This window comes from Xyrauchen texanus, chromosome 36 (assembly GCF_025860055.1).
Source record: "Xyrauchen texanus isolate HMW12.3.18 chromosome 36, RBS_HiC_50CHRs, whole genome shotgun sequence".
NCBI classification, from domain to species: domain Eukaryota; kingdom Metazoa; phylum Chordata; class Actinopteri; order Cypriniformes; family Catostomidae; genus Xyrauchen; species Xyrauchen texanus.
Genome location: NC_068311.1, coordinates 31,434,022 through 31,449,442, shown reverse-complemented (window position 1 = coordinate 31,449,442; position 15,421 = coordinate 31,434,022). Strand labels below are relative to the sequence as shown.

Below are 15,421 nucleotides of genomic sequence, written 5' to 3'. Positions count from 1 at the left end.
TTACCTAGTGGTAATCAGGGTTAAAAATGTATTCCACTACAGAGTACATGCTGTAAAATGTAATTTGTAACATATTCCATTAGATTTCGCAAGGTCAGTAACGTCTTCTAAATACTTTGGATTACTTCTTCAGGACAGATTTTTTCACTTGATTTGACTATAAACAGGTTAATAACAAGTGAAAAAACTGCCAGTATAGAAATACAAAATACTATCTTAAGCAGCTTAAGTAAATGTATCTTGTTTCAAGGATTTTTTTTTATATTTTGTACAGGAAAACAATTTTAAAAAAATCTCAAAAAGAAAACAGATTTTTGCTGTACTGAGCCTACCATCTGTGTACCTCAGCAGAAATTGAGATTCATCAGACCAGGCTATGTTTTTCTAGTCTTTAACTGTCCGGTTTTGGTGGGCCTGTGCCCACTGCAGCCTCAGCTTTCTGTTCTTGGCTGACAGAAGTGGAACCCGATGTGATCTTCTGCTGTTTTATCCCATTCGCCTCAAAGTTGGACATGTTGGGCATTCTGAGATGTTATCTAAGTTACTGTAGCCTTTCTGTCAGCTCGAACCAGTCTGGCCAGTCTCCGCTGACCTCTCTCATCAACAAGACATTTCCATCCGCAGAACTGACACTCACTAGATGTTTTTTGTTTATGGCACCATTCTGAGTAAACTCTAGAGACTGTTGTTGCATGAAAATCCCAGGAGATCAGCAGTTATAGAAATAATCAAATCAGCCCATCTGGCACCAACAATCATGCCAGGGAAATCAGAAAATCACTGAGCTCACATTTTTTTTATGTTATCTCAGTTATTCAGATATCGGGGCGGCCGTTTTCATGTAGTTCACGGTTGGTACCACTAGAGCCTGCAAAATGACAGCTCACCCATTGTAAGATTTCTCTCCACCATGGGTGAACTGCCCATACAATGAGAGTCTGTAGTCAGCCTGCGGTAACCCAGCCTTTCCGGATTTACCACCGTACGCGCTCGGACTACTGATAATCCGCTGAACGAAAAACGCCAGTCAAATTCTACTGGAAGTCGTGTTTCATTTAGTTTAATTGTGGGATCACCGCAAGGAGCCATAAACAGTGTCTTAAATGACACTCACGAAAAGTGCTTTGCTTGAACTCTCTGGAAGTTTGCGGATGTTCATCTCCAAGTAAATGGATTATAATTGCGTTTATTATTTGGAAGCGGATAGGAACCCTCGTCATATCGATAAGTGCGTCTTGTTGAGGGTATGACCGACAAATAGCGGAATGCATTGGCGTGAATCCGTTTATTCACTGCTGCGTGACAGTTTGGAAAACCTTATCTGATATTAACAGACTGTGGATTTTTTACACCTTACATAGAGTTGAATACGCGCTGCATTTTGGCGACCTGACTAGCTGCAAAGACACCACTGTGAATAACGTTGCATACTGGAACTCATAACATAAATTGCGGATCTTGAGAGCAAATTTGGATTCCAGCTTATATACTTTTAGATATAAGGAGAGGGAGGGAGACTGTTATTTACCTGTAATGAATCGAAATGTTTGTCATTTCGATGATTTTCTGCTCCGCTAACAAATATAGGCTATTGTAAAACACGTTTTCCAAACATTGGTTCTGGTTGTGAGAACATCAAAATGTCCATGTTTCTTAATGTAAAGTAGAATGTCATTCAGCGAAACATTCCTGGAAGCGTTCTCTCAACATAATTTGTATTAGGCTAACAAATTAACATTAGCATAACTCTCCTGGAAATGCGCTCTCAATTTAACAAATGACATTAGCATCCTGGAAACCTTCTTTCAAATGAATTTGTATTAACAAATTAACATAACTCTTGTGAAAACACAACACAGTGCTCACTATCTTGTAGGCTATTACAAACTTGGCATTTCAGAACATTGTATCGTTTATGTTTATATTTGACATATGACTAAGAACATTGTTAGACCTTCACTGTCAGCTAAAATATCAGATGCTAATGGTTCAAACAACTAAGAACGTTTCTACTAATTACGTTTCTCCTTTAAAATATTAATTACATCATAAGAACGTGTGTTCCTATCATTGCCTTCAGTAAGGTATAGCGTTTTCAACTTTAAAGAAAGAGGAATCTATAGGTCATGGGAGAGGCGTCTCCGACCCAAGCCACCCCAAGTGGATTTGCACCTATGTTAGGCGTTGGGATGGTAGGATCAATCACGCCAATTGCCACTTCAAGAGGATCAGTAGTCCCGCAGCTTCACAGCGCTATAGTTAAACGCTTGCGTGCCAGAATTGAGCTGTGCCGACGGCATCACTCCACCTGCGAGAGCCGCTATGAGCGCGGCCAGGCAGAAAACTCGGACCGTGAACATGAGAGCACACTTCATCTCTTAAACATCGTCCATCAGGGTCCCGGGAACAGGAAAACCAAGGGCAACAGATCAGGCTCTCAGCAGCCACCTGAATACAACCGTGTGAATGGTGAACAGAAAGTCCGCAGTTCGACGGAGACAGAACCCAAAATTTCTTCGCAAATAGCAGTAAGTTTTACATGGTGTACTAACTACGCCCACATATATGCCTACAAATCTTATAATCTGCCTAATACACAAGGTGGTACACATCAACATACTAACATGATGTGATTACTATGTGTGTGTGTGTGTGTGTGTGTGTGTGTGTGTGTGTGTGAGAGAGAGAGAGAGAGAGAGAGAGAAAAATATAGTTTATAATAGTGGAAAATGTGTATATTTATCAAACTTCATTTACCATGTGTGGGCAGACCAAGTCCCAAGCGATCTAATCAGAGACTACATTGAAAGTTAATCTGCACTTGGTATGTGTGAAATATTTGGTTACTAATAAAGAGTTGATCAAGATGTGATAAGTCATGTGAAAAACTGGTGGACATATAATGACATTATAACTGGTCAAGACACCAGTTTTAATATCAACCCATATAAAAGTTCCAGGTTATAAATATGAAGATTGTATAAAGCAAAACTCTCTCTGCAGTCTGATGATGTGTTTCCACAATCAAACTGTAGACATAAGCAGATGGAATCAGTGATGATATTCACTCACATTCATGCACATTTTGTCTTCACTAACATATATCCAGCAAATTAAAAAGTCAGGAGCAGCAATTAGAAGATGATGAAATTCTACAAACACTACAGTGGCCTTGCATATTGTTCTATACCATTCATGTCACCCTCTATTATCAAAGGTTTGACAAATTGCTTGCAAAGCACCTTCTTGAATGATGGGTTTCCATAAAACCAGCCTGCGTATAAATGCGTAGAGCCATTCAATGTGCGTCCTGGTTTTGTTTACTCAAAGTCAAACAGGCCTTGAAAACATGATTGTGAGGACTGCCCCATAATTAAGCATCATGGGCTTTCGGATGAATTTGTTTTTTCCTAATTTTAGAACTGTGATAGACTTGAGAACAGAGGGATATTGAGGAATATACTCTCACAGAAGAGAAAGTGGGATACAATGAATGGTCTGTTTGCTTATCTATAGCCTTGTGAAGTGATAGGGCTTTAATAAACTCAGTTTGTAGCACTTGAGCAATCTTTAACAATATTGTTTAAGGACGCTGTGTAACTGGGTAGAAGATGCATAATGTGTCCATAAACTTGTGGAATAGGTCAAAAGGTAAAATGTATATGTTAGGCCCTGTAAGTGCTTGGATCAATGAGTTGAATGTGTTTACATGCACTTTAAAAATCTGATTTCAGTCTAAATCATCAGACTTGTTTTTGACTAACTGACCTAGATGCAATTGTAGCTCAGCTTACAAAAAATATAGGTGCCACTGCAATGGTATCCAGCTGGTAGGTAGCTCTGCAGTGAGTAAACCTCACTCCCCTGCCCTCAAGAGGCACTCTAGTGACTGACACTAGAGGCTGTAGCCGTTAGCCTGTCCGCCTCCCATGCCGGCTGACGCTGACGGCTGAAGCCCTATTCCCTTCAAAGACTTTATCATCCACTGTGAGAGGTTTTAGGGCTGAAAGTATGGGGGTTCAAAAATAAAGTTTATTCAGGACTCAAGTCATTTGGTGGCAGCTTGGTGCCAGCAGGTGAGACATCAAACCCCTATCATCTACTCAACTGTGCACCGAGAACGATGCAAAGCTGAACATTTTAAATTTGCATGACCCACTAAAAGTGTAGAGACATGCTTGCCGCTTTGTGGGTCATGTGAATGGTTTGTCCACTCTCTTGATATTGCCTGCATGCAAATAATTACCCCTCCCCAATTGGTGTTCAGGAATAATTTTTTTTAAATAAACGACTTAAGTCACAATTTAGAAAAAAGTCAAATTGAAGAAAATGAGAGAAAAGGTCAACAATCAATTCATGATGTGACCGTCAATCAGCAGTAGGCCGCAAGCACAGCTCCAGCTCTACAGGCAACGTGCAGCTGTACAAAGCTATGGAGCAGAGTGCAGGAATCTTGAGACACAGTTTTAAAGTTTCAAACTACATTTAACTTGACACGGCATCCTAAAAATACAGCGTTGATGCCTAGAGATGCTAAAAACAAGTGAAACGTAGTCTAGCATAGCCAGACTAGGGCTCTATACTCAGTTGGCCAAGAACAGGTGCAGAATGGGACTAAAAAGTGGCCCTGGACTTCTGGCCCAGAGCAAACTGGCCAGCAACACACCACACCGTAACGCACCGCCTCATTGATTTAATTTTCCGGTTCAATTGCACATTTTGCACATTCAAGTTCAAATTTTGTTTTGAAAAAATACATTAATGTTGACTGCTAGTCATGACAACAGGTCCAACCGATGTGATGTCATATGTCTTCGTTAACGTGAGGTCGTGGAAACAAGTATAATAATAATAATATATTATTTATATAGTATATAGCTATTCAAGATCAAAAAATGTTGTTTAAAGTTGTTAGATGAAGAAAGTGTCACACTGATGACAATGCTTAAAATTTAATTTTGTTTATTTTTATATAAACAGTATATATATATATATATATTGTATATATAGTTTCCGCTTCGAAATTTTGTTGCTGGCCAAAGTGTCCGGAAATGATGTAAAAAATCTGGTTATCTCATTTTTAACATGATGACTATGCATAATAATGCAATATAACAATGACACAAAATCAAGTCAAATGGATGATAAATGTTTGTTCATTATAGTTACTTCTCCATAAAAAAAAATGTATAAAAAAATAAAACGCCTGTCATGGAATTAGTTGCTAATTAAAAAAAAAATGCTTTCGACAGGGTGCAAAGCAAAAAACAATAGATTGTTTTTTTTTTTTGTTTATTAAAATAACAAATTGTTAGGTCATATCATAATTTCTCACCTTGGCTAATGGCTCTTTTTATTATGACTGTTTCCTCCGATTTTTCATTGCATCACAGCCCTATGCCCCGCGGCATCTCTCCCAGATATCCCATTGTGGTGTGACATGGGCGGGGGACTAACATATGACGTGGCCATGGAGGGATCAGAGGCAGACTTACAATAATTTATTATTATTATTATTATTACTACTACTATTATTATTATTTTTCCACCACCCTTTTTTTTAATAGATTGAGTTTATTAATATTGTTATTGTCATTATTGTTTGTTGTTTTACTATTGTTATATCTGTTATATATTTCTAGATGTTCTTTTGTTTATATGCTTCCACCCCAAAGACACACACACACACACAAATATATATATATTGTATATATATATATATATATATATATATATATATATATATATATATATATATATATATATATATATATATATATAACAATATATATATATTTGTGTGTGTGTGTGTTTGAGTTTTGGAACATCTAGAAATGAACCAAGGCAAACAAACATACATACCCACGGCCAGCATGACAAGTCTATCTCCTAAACATACATATCCACGGCCAACATGACAAGTCTATCTCCTATAGGAGATAGACTTGTCAAGTTGGCCGTGGGTATGTATGTTTGTTTGCCTTGGTTATTTTTTATTTGTTACATGTAAATATTTTCACATTCTATTTTCGCCAGACATTGTGTCTGACAGTGTTTGAATTTGTCAGACATTTGGAAATTTTATGGTCAAAAAATGGTAATTAATGGCTAATGGATACCCTGATATATATATGTGTTTATTAAATCCATAAAACTGAATATTGTATGAATATTGATATATAGAATGTGCAAATATAAATGGAAACAAATATAAATATTTGGAAAATATAAACATACCTCGTAAAGTGCAGATCTTTGCAGATATTTTGCAGATGAATTGCTCATATTTTCGCATATTTAGTCTGTTACGATTGTTTATGTTCACGTGGTTCTCCTGTTGTTATTTCTTATATCTCCGCACTGCCATTCTGAACTGGTGTGTATATGTGACAGTTCCAGCTGAAGAGAGCGAGACCTCAAGCACAACATTCGATGGGTGTGTGACACCCACGGCCAAAATCAAGTTGTTGTGAACCGGCTAGTGAGATGCTGGCTTTAATATAATTAAATAAATTAATTTTAGACCCATTTGTTGTCTGCTGCCTAGCGCGATGTTGCAGAAATAGAAACCATTCCAAAAATAGACAGTCCTGTCACTCGTCATGTGTCGTGGCTGGTTAGGTCAAGAACTCTGAATAATATGGAAAGATACCTTTTATAGCGCGTCACATCTGGTTAGGATACAGTGTTATGGAGTAAACATGCGCATATGGAAACTGTCCCACTGTGTTTGCAATGTCAAAATAAAAGTCATTACATGGTTTCAAAATAAAAACCATTGTATTGTTTTGACCTTACAAAGTTGATTGAATTCTCACTCTGTTATGGGGCCCGTCGCCATGTTGGAGCTTAGGGCGGCTGCCTATGTGACTTTAGGACAGTCCTGACCTGATCAATTATTTATTCTTGCACAGCAGTGGGCCAGCCTAAATTACCCAGCTGCCCACCAGGAAAACGGCCGGTGCTCCAGATGGCCAGTCCGCCCCTGGCCACGAACCACCCATTTAGACAGGTCAACACCGCGCCCCCCACTACATGCCCAGCGGGCTGGTTATTTGTTCTACGATCTGTTTGGACGCATGTCCTACAGTGGGGTCACTCATCCAACATTGCTTGTCATCCAGGGATGACTCGTACCAAGACACTCATTAGACAGCAATTCTGGTGGCCATCACTAGTGCAGGACGTACATCAATTTGTATCTGCTTGCCCCATTTGTGCAACTAATAAGATGTCCTGTGAATCCCTAGCTGGACTCCTCCAACCACTGTACCTTCGAGACCCTGGTCGCACATAGCCATGGATTTCGTAACTGCCCATTTTGACTGTAGTGGACTGGTTTTCAAAGGTGGGTCATTTCACTCCCATTCCCATATTACCCTCAGCGAGGGAGACAGCAGTAGCAGTCATTAACCACATCTTCGGCATTCGTGGCCTCTTGGTTGATGTGGTTTCTGACAGAGGCCCCCAATTTGTGTCACATTTTTGGGCAGAATTCTGTTGGCATTTGTGGGTTATGGTGAGTTTGCCCTCTGTGTTTCATCCCCAGACAAATGGGCAAGGGAGCGGGCGAATCAAGAGCTGGAAAAGGCCCTGTGCTGTGTAGCCTCCCGTAATCCATCTTCTTGGAGCGAACGTTTAGTCTGGGTTGAGTACATCCACAACAACTGGCAATTGTCATCTATGGGGTTATCACCCTTCCAGTGCAGCCTCGGTTATCAGCCCCCTCTGTTCCCTGCATAAGAATCCTACCAATAAGTTCTGTCTTCCCACACTTTATCCAGAGGTGCCAGCACACTTGGAAAGCCACCAGAGAAGTCCTCATACGGACTGGAGCTCACGTTAAGAGGTCGGCAGTCCGGCACTGGTCTAAGGCCCCAGCTTACGTGTGCGGGCAGAAGGTTTGGCTGTCCTCTAAGGACATCATAGTCACGTCTCCAGTGAGTTTGCTGGTTTGATTTGTATGTTCTGTTATTTTCTCTCCCTCATGTCTCGCAGGCGCTGCCACCATGCATAATTGGCGTTTCCTCGGAAACATTGATTGTTCCCGGGAGAACACTGATCATGCCACTGATTAGCATGCTGAGCAACACCTGTTGTCCTCTAATTCAATCTCTTCTTAAGCCCTTCATGTTCTCAGTATCTTTGTTTTGTATGAAATAACTAACCTCACTAGCTCTGCCTAGTTGGTCCTGTCTCGTGTATATATTTTGGTTGCACGCATTTCGGGGTTAAGCTTAATGCTCTATCAAGTTTTAAATCAACAAAAACTACCTGCCTACCCTAAACCTTAAACCTAACCCAAACTGATAGTGCCCACAACATTTTTTTTTTTTTTACATGAAAAACAAAATGTAGTGCAACACATTTTGTAGTGCATATGACACTTTTGGACTTGCATCTCGCATGTCCTTGCATCACATTCACAAGTGCAATGGTCTGTAAGTTGAGATACTGATATTTGATCATGCTCAGTTTGTGTATGTAATGCAAATGTTAAAATGCATTGCCTGAAATGTGATGTGCTATAGTAAAAGTGTTTTGATGTCATAAAATAGCATAGGGCAAAAAGTGTTTATGAACTGATAATCTGCTGTTTTATTAATAATTTGTGGGAAATTGAATAAAGGTCACTGTTAGTGCCTCTATTGGTAAATTCACTTGGACAGTGCCATGATATGTAAAATAATTTTGCAAAAATATTGGTATAGTAACTCCAGGTTGGATGAAATTGACAGAAATTATTTTAGACTGAAATGATTTGATGGAAATTTGTCTATCAAAAAATAATAAGTACTGATTATTTCACAGACAGACATAAAATGTAGGTTAAAATATAATTATGCTCATGGATATCTAAATTGCTACAAAGTACCTTAAACTGAGTATCTTGCAAAGATTTGAGGGCACAAACCTGTCAAACTTTGACCAATCCAGTGATTAGTTCTTACTCAAAAAGACTCATTGTATTGTTGTATCTACCTTGTAAACTTGACTTAATTTCCTGGTGGATTCTTGCAACCTGACTTCTAGAAGTTGTGTGAGTCAATCAGGTCTTGGCATTTTTGTGGGAAACATACATCAGATGGTGTACTGTAGAGGATTGAAGGATAAATGTCTTCAACAGATGTATGTATTATAAGCGTTAAAATGTGACCTATAAAACAAGTTAAAAATGTACAGCTGAAAGGTAAAGAAAGGCTGGGACATAAATAGAGGAGACGTTTAGAAAACATTTAGCAGAATTGATCATTCTGCTTAAATCAAAAGCATTCCCATCTCATCTGCGCTGACTCTCCTAGAGGCTTCTTTGTGAGGTATTCCTTGTGTATACTTCATGTTTTATTCACTGTCTGAGAGTGGCTTTGAAAAGCATCGCAACCATTCAGCATATACATCCATTTGCACAATAAAATGTCTGCAGGCAAAAATCGTTTTTTGGGCAGCAAGCTATTTCCTGTGATCAACACAGTTGCAATAAATCTCTACAAATATAGTGTGCCATTTGAGAAATTAAAATTGGCTCAGAATTTTAAACCCATTGAATTGAAGTTAAAGAAAATTATTTTCCTTGTCAAGAATTTGGAATGTGATATTCATGTGAAGAAAGAGGGCTATGTTTAATTTTTCTTTGCGCATGCAAGGAATTGTGAGTTGTGAGGCTGTACATTCATTTCTCAACATGGAGAACTATCTGATGTCTGTCTGGTTTTTCTTGCCTGACTAAATAGAACAGTGTCAAGAAGTGTGAGAAAGAAAAGAGAGAAAGAGAGAGAGAGAGAGAGAAACATAAGAGTTGGAGGGGGTGGTTCGCTGTATCTTTCGACAAGTCTTGTCATCTGTTGAAATCACCTGAAATTCAACCCTTATAGGAAACTGCATCCTCAGGTGTGTATGCAAGGGCACCGTGGATGATAAAAATAGCTGTGACTCTTTCCTGCAAAAACAACAACCCATATGCCCCCCAAGTTAACTAATGTTTCTGTGAATGTTCAGTTCCATATCATAAGAGTATGTCTCAAATACCCACATTCTGTCATATCAGCTAGCCAAATTATATCATTGCTTCAGCAATGGTGTTTTTCATCTCACGTTTTCTTTTCTGACACTATCAGTTAGGTTTAGGCTTAAGGTTTATGGCAGGGAGGTGGTTTTGTTTATTTAAAACTCGATAGAGCATTAACCTTAAAAACCTCATCTGCTTGGGAGAACTTTTAACCCTTTAAGCTCAGATGGGCCTGTGGGCCCAAATAATAAAAATATTAACAACTACAGTCTTGACCAACACAAAATTGGTATTGTTTGAAAGCTTAGATGCTCTACATTCTAATGCATGCAGGCATTATTACCAAAACTGCACAACTGCTTTGAAGTTTTCATACAAATCAGAAGTGTTCTTTTTTGATAATTTCTATAAAAAATTGTACTGTACTAGGGTTGGGCGATGTCCCCTAAATTGGCAGTTGACGATGTTGACAGTAAAACATCGCGATGGACGATGATATCGTGGGGGATTATATAATTTCATATAATTTTCAAAAATTATATGAAAAATTATAATTTCGTTATTTTACTAACCCAACTAATGACTCGTCGGCGCTTTATCAGTAGGTTGCACGACACGTGAAGCATTTTTGTTTTTAGCTTTCACTTAAGAAGAGTTGTGCACTTTTTATTTTAATATATCTCTTTACATAAATACTATTTTCCACTTAAAAACTATAATTTCGTTATTTTACTCACTGATGAGCAAAAGGTCGATGCAGAAATGACCATGTACCTGCAGGAAATGGCCATTGATGGGGAAGAGGACCCGTTGACTTGGTGGAAAACGAACGACAAAAGGTTTCCGTTCATGGCAAGATTAGCACGGAAATATCTGTGCATATGTGCTACCAGTACTCCATCAGAGCAGGTCTTCAGCAGAGCGGGTAGTGTAGTTACTCCAATCCGCAGCTTATTAAAACCAGATAAAGTGAATATGTTGGTATTTCTGGCCAGAAACATCGAAATTTAAACATGGTCTATGGTGAAAGATATTAGACTTCTTTACGTATTTTTCGTCATCCGTTGCGGAGCTATTCGATTTTGCATATTTTTTAAACGTTCATGTGTGTAGTTCATATGACCACTTTACAATATTTCAATAACATAATTTATTTTGTAGCCTGTGCTGAAGTTAATTGTGCTGCTAATTATAAGTGAAATGTTAATGCCGAGTTTCGGTCTGAGTGTTGTTCCCGTTTTCTAGTTCTTTATTTGTTGTTCTTCTATGTTTTAATAAATGTGTGTTATTCATATTCACCTTGTTTCTTTCATTTGATTTGACATTATGGATTTATGGCCAAGGAAATTTTTCTTTAAAAGTATTAACCAGACAAAAGTTATTTGATGTTAAGCTGGTCTGGGTTTATCTTAAACTGCAGCTTCAGTGTATACAAGAGCTATGTGACAATGAGCAAGATTTTCTGAGACACTACAACTACTAATAATTAATTAATAAAGGCTATTTTCTTGTAGCCTGCAACATAAAATATTTTAATCTAAATGTACAGTGTAAGACATGTAAAAAAGACAAGAAGCTAACAATGTCAAGATCAATATTTGTGTAGCCTGCCTGACACGGTATTTTCACAGACTAACACGTCACGTCTCTGGCATATACTACAGTATTTAAAATAGCATATATGCATTAGTTATATTCTCAATTTAATTTACAGAGCAATCCCTGCAAAGTTTTTAGGTTAACTATAGAAGAGACTAGGATTAGTGAGTCACACTAGCAAGACTCGCAAAAGGGGGCGTGGCATCACGATGGTGGCTCTACATCGTGATGTTGGTCAGCCATCACGATGGACGATGATATCGTCCATCGGCACAACCCTATACTGTACTTATTATTGCAATCAGTAAAGACATCAAACATATCAAATAGCCATGTGTCATATGTTGTTGGAGAGCTCTCTAAGAGTAGAATACAACCTGCCTATTTGTTTTACTAACAGACAAAAATAGTATTTTTGAGTATATGTATTTGACAATTATGTTGGTTTTGCATGTTTGTCGACTTTTCACTTGTAACTTCACGAAAAATAAACTGAACATAAAATATCGCATAATTTTTTTTATAGGAGGTTATTATCTATCGATTGAGCCCAAACACAAGGTAATCAAATGCAAAGATTATTAGATATTCCACACAAAGAAAAATGTTTCATATGGCCACCAGGAGATGGATTGAAATGCTATAACTTTCGACAAAAAAACTAAATTAAATCAACAAGGAGAGTGTGATATTTTATTAATGCAATTAGACTTGATATTTCAGTGGGTTTTGTGATGCACAGATCCAAAACACATGACCTTCCGTAACACCCACATCCAGACAATAGACAGTTCCACTTTAGTGTTAAGTACAGAGATCCCAATCCTGTCCAAATTGTCTTATGCAAATAATTCTAATTCATCATAATTCAGCAGCCTGATATATTCATAACACACTGATATATGTGTGTATATGTATATATATATATATATATATATATATATATATATATGTATATATATATATGTATGTATGTATATATATATATATATATATATATATATGTATATGTATATATATATATATATATATATATATATATATATGTATATATATATATATATATATATATATATATATATATATATATATATATATATATATATCAGTGTGTCAAATATAATGTATTTGACTGTGGTGACAATTTTGCTAAATTAAATTTGGGCTGCAACTAACGATTATTTTAATCTAATGATTATTAAAACGATTATTCGACTATACGAGCAATTATTGCAACGATTAATCATTAGCTCTTAACTGGCCATTTAGCTTGTATCTTGACTTAAAAGGTTGTAATAAACATGCTTACTAATAATAAAGAGGACAAAATAATATTTTAAAAATAACTCTAAATGACATTCATTGAATTAAAGGGAAAAAAATTATTTTTAATTAAGTTTAATTCAATAAAAAAATCATATTGTAATCAAGTGTTTTGTCTTGTTTTCCATTTTAAGTGATTTAAAAATCCTTAAAACAAGATACATTTACTTGAGAAACAACATATAATGAATGCATTTAGACTTGCTTTCAGAGAATGTATCTTGAATATAAGTGAATGTTTTTATATACATTTTTTCACTTGTTTATTCATCTGCCAGTGCAGCAAAGTCAAAATATATTTATGAAAGCAAGTCTAAATGTATTATATGTTGCTTCAGGTAAATATATCTTGTTTTAAGGATTTTTAGATATTTTAAAATATTTACTATTATATTCAATGTTCTCAGACAACAAATTTGTCTCCTGCAGTGTAGCTCCTAAAGCAAATGTACATTATTTTAAAGGAGTTTTAGATATCTTTATTTGAAAACAAGCCAACACAACAAATCAAAAAATTATTTAGTTGCTGTATAGATAATAGGCACCCTCTCTCACCTTTACATCGGTCCATCTTTAACTCTCAAAAAACAAACTCTCTCTTCTTAATAGAGCTGCAACACACCAAATTTATTCATGCTACAAACATTCAAAGTTAGATTATTTTCAAAATAAGAGTCCTTAGGGAAAACATAGAATGAAGTGACATGACGCAATACGTAGTTAGTATATGCGAGGATCGGCAGCCGGTGGAGTTTCTGGTGCCCTCCTTTGGTAAATGCACTTCACTGCATAATTTGCATATAGGGAGTGGCAATACCGGACAGTAATACTACAATGAAGATGAATAATACCAAAACATTTATTCAGATGGTCCCTTACCACATCCTTCACAGTTTTAGAATTAAATGCTTTTTGAGTTATTAATAACAAAAAGCTTGATACTGTAGACATCATTTCATTATTTAAATACGGAATGATATGGGTATCAACCCTACCTACAGGTCTAATACATTCTCATGAGCAAAGTGTGGATGCAGAAATTTGTGAGTTTATCGGGAGATATTGTAAATCGTTAGTACAGTGGGCAGAGGGATGGAAAAACGGGAGAAACACTGTTAAATTGGGAGTGTTGGCTGGCAGGCACGTGGCTTGAGCACCTGCTCTTTTGGTATTTTGTTTTTAATAAATGAATATATATATATATATATATATATATATATATATATATATATATATATATATATATATATATATATATTAGGGCTGTCAATCGATTACATTTTTCATCTAATTAATTACATGGTGTCCTGTTAATCGCATATACAAATATTTGCTGAGAAAACCCCTCTTATAACAATAATTCAATATAGTTATCTTTAAATAATTATATATATAGTTATCATTATATATATATATATATATATATATATATATATATATATATATATATATATATATATATAAAAATATTCAGATAATTAAAATGCATTACATTATTGGCAGAAGAGTTAATCATTTATTAGACAATACAAAAAGTGGCTTTAGAATACAATATATTGTTTACTACCATATTATTGAACATAATCCAATCATTGGCATACACTTCACAGCAATCCATTTTGCAAGTAAGTTTGAGATTTATTATGAGGGCTTGTTTAAGGACCCGTCAATGTACACCTGTGTCAGACATACTTGTGTAGCATCTCGGGTGCATTGCATCATAAACATACATTTTTAGGTCACTTTGTCAAGTTAAATATAGTTTAATAATTAGAACACATCTTGAGATCTCTTAGTTCGGATTTGCGCTCCATCAAGTGTTTTGAACACAAGAACGTAACACATGTTCCCCTTCTGTTGCTCTCTCCACGTTGTGTCGGAGAAGCGACACTAGGGGTCTCTCTTGAGTGCCGATATATGCCTCTGTTCTATGAAAACAGGCCATTGAGAAGTTGGCAGATGGTATTTGCATATTCCGCCCCCGGACATACAATTATTTAAGCGGGGCAAAAACGGGAGTTCATTCTGAAAATTTCTTTGGAGCCGATGGTCGTGTATGCAGTTTGCTGCGAGTTACACACCAGTTCCTGCTATTCCTCTGACGCTCTGCATGCTGTTGGATCTGACGGCACACAACAGCGGCTTTCTCCTTCGTGAACGGCTGTGCATTCTTGCCCCTGGGCGCTTCGACAGCGCAGACAAACTCAGAGTTTTTCCAGAAAAGAGTGATTTTATTAAGAGTATAAACACAGCGGATTTGAACGTCCTTTTCAGGACGCGTCTTTCTCAAGATGCCTTTCCGCCCCTGTGTTGTTCCTGGATGCGGTAGAGTGCTCTCCGCTTCAGACAGCCACAGGCGTTGTCTCGTGTGTTTGGGCAGCGATCACACCGAGGCTGCGTTTGTGGATGTTTCATGTTCTCACTGTGAGAACATGACCATGACAACATTGCGGTCGCTACTTGCTTTCAACAGAAAGCAAGCCACTCCAGCCG

At 37.0% G+C, this 15,421-nt stretch overlaps 1 protein-coding gene across 3 annotated transcripts in view; it reads left to right on the top strand.

Moving 5' to 3' along the window:
- Window positions 1–968: 968 nt before the first annotated feature.
- The window catches only part of LOC127629775 (mastermind-like protein 2), a 135,281-nt gene continuing 120,828 nt past the window's right edge, over window positions 969–15,421 (top strand). For all 3 annotated transcript variants that reach the window (XM_052107013.1, XM_052107014.1, XM_052107012.1), the window contains exon 1: window positions 969–2,528. In XM_052107013.1, the coding sequence (XP_051962973.1) occupies window positions 2,127–2,528 (402 nt within the window). In that variant the 5' untranslated portion in view covers window positions 969–2,126. The remainder of the gene's footprint in view (window positions 2,529–15,421) is intronic.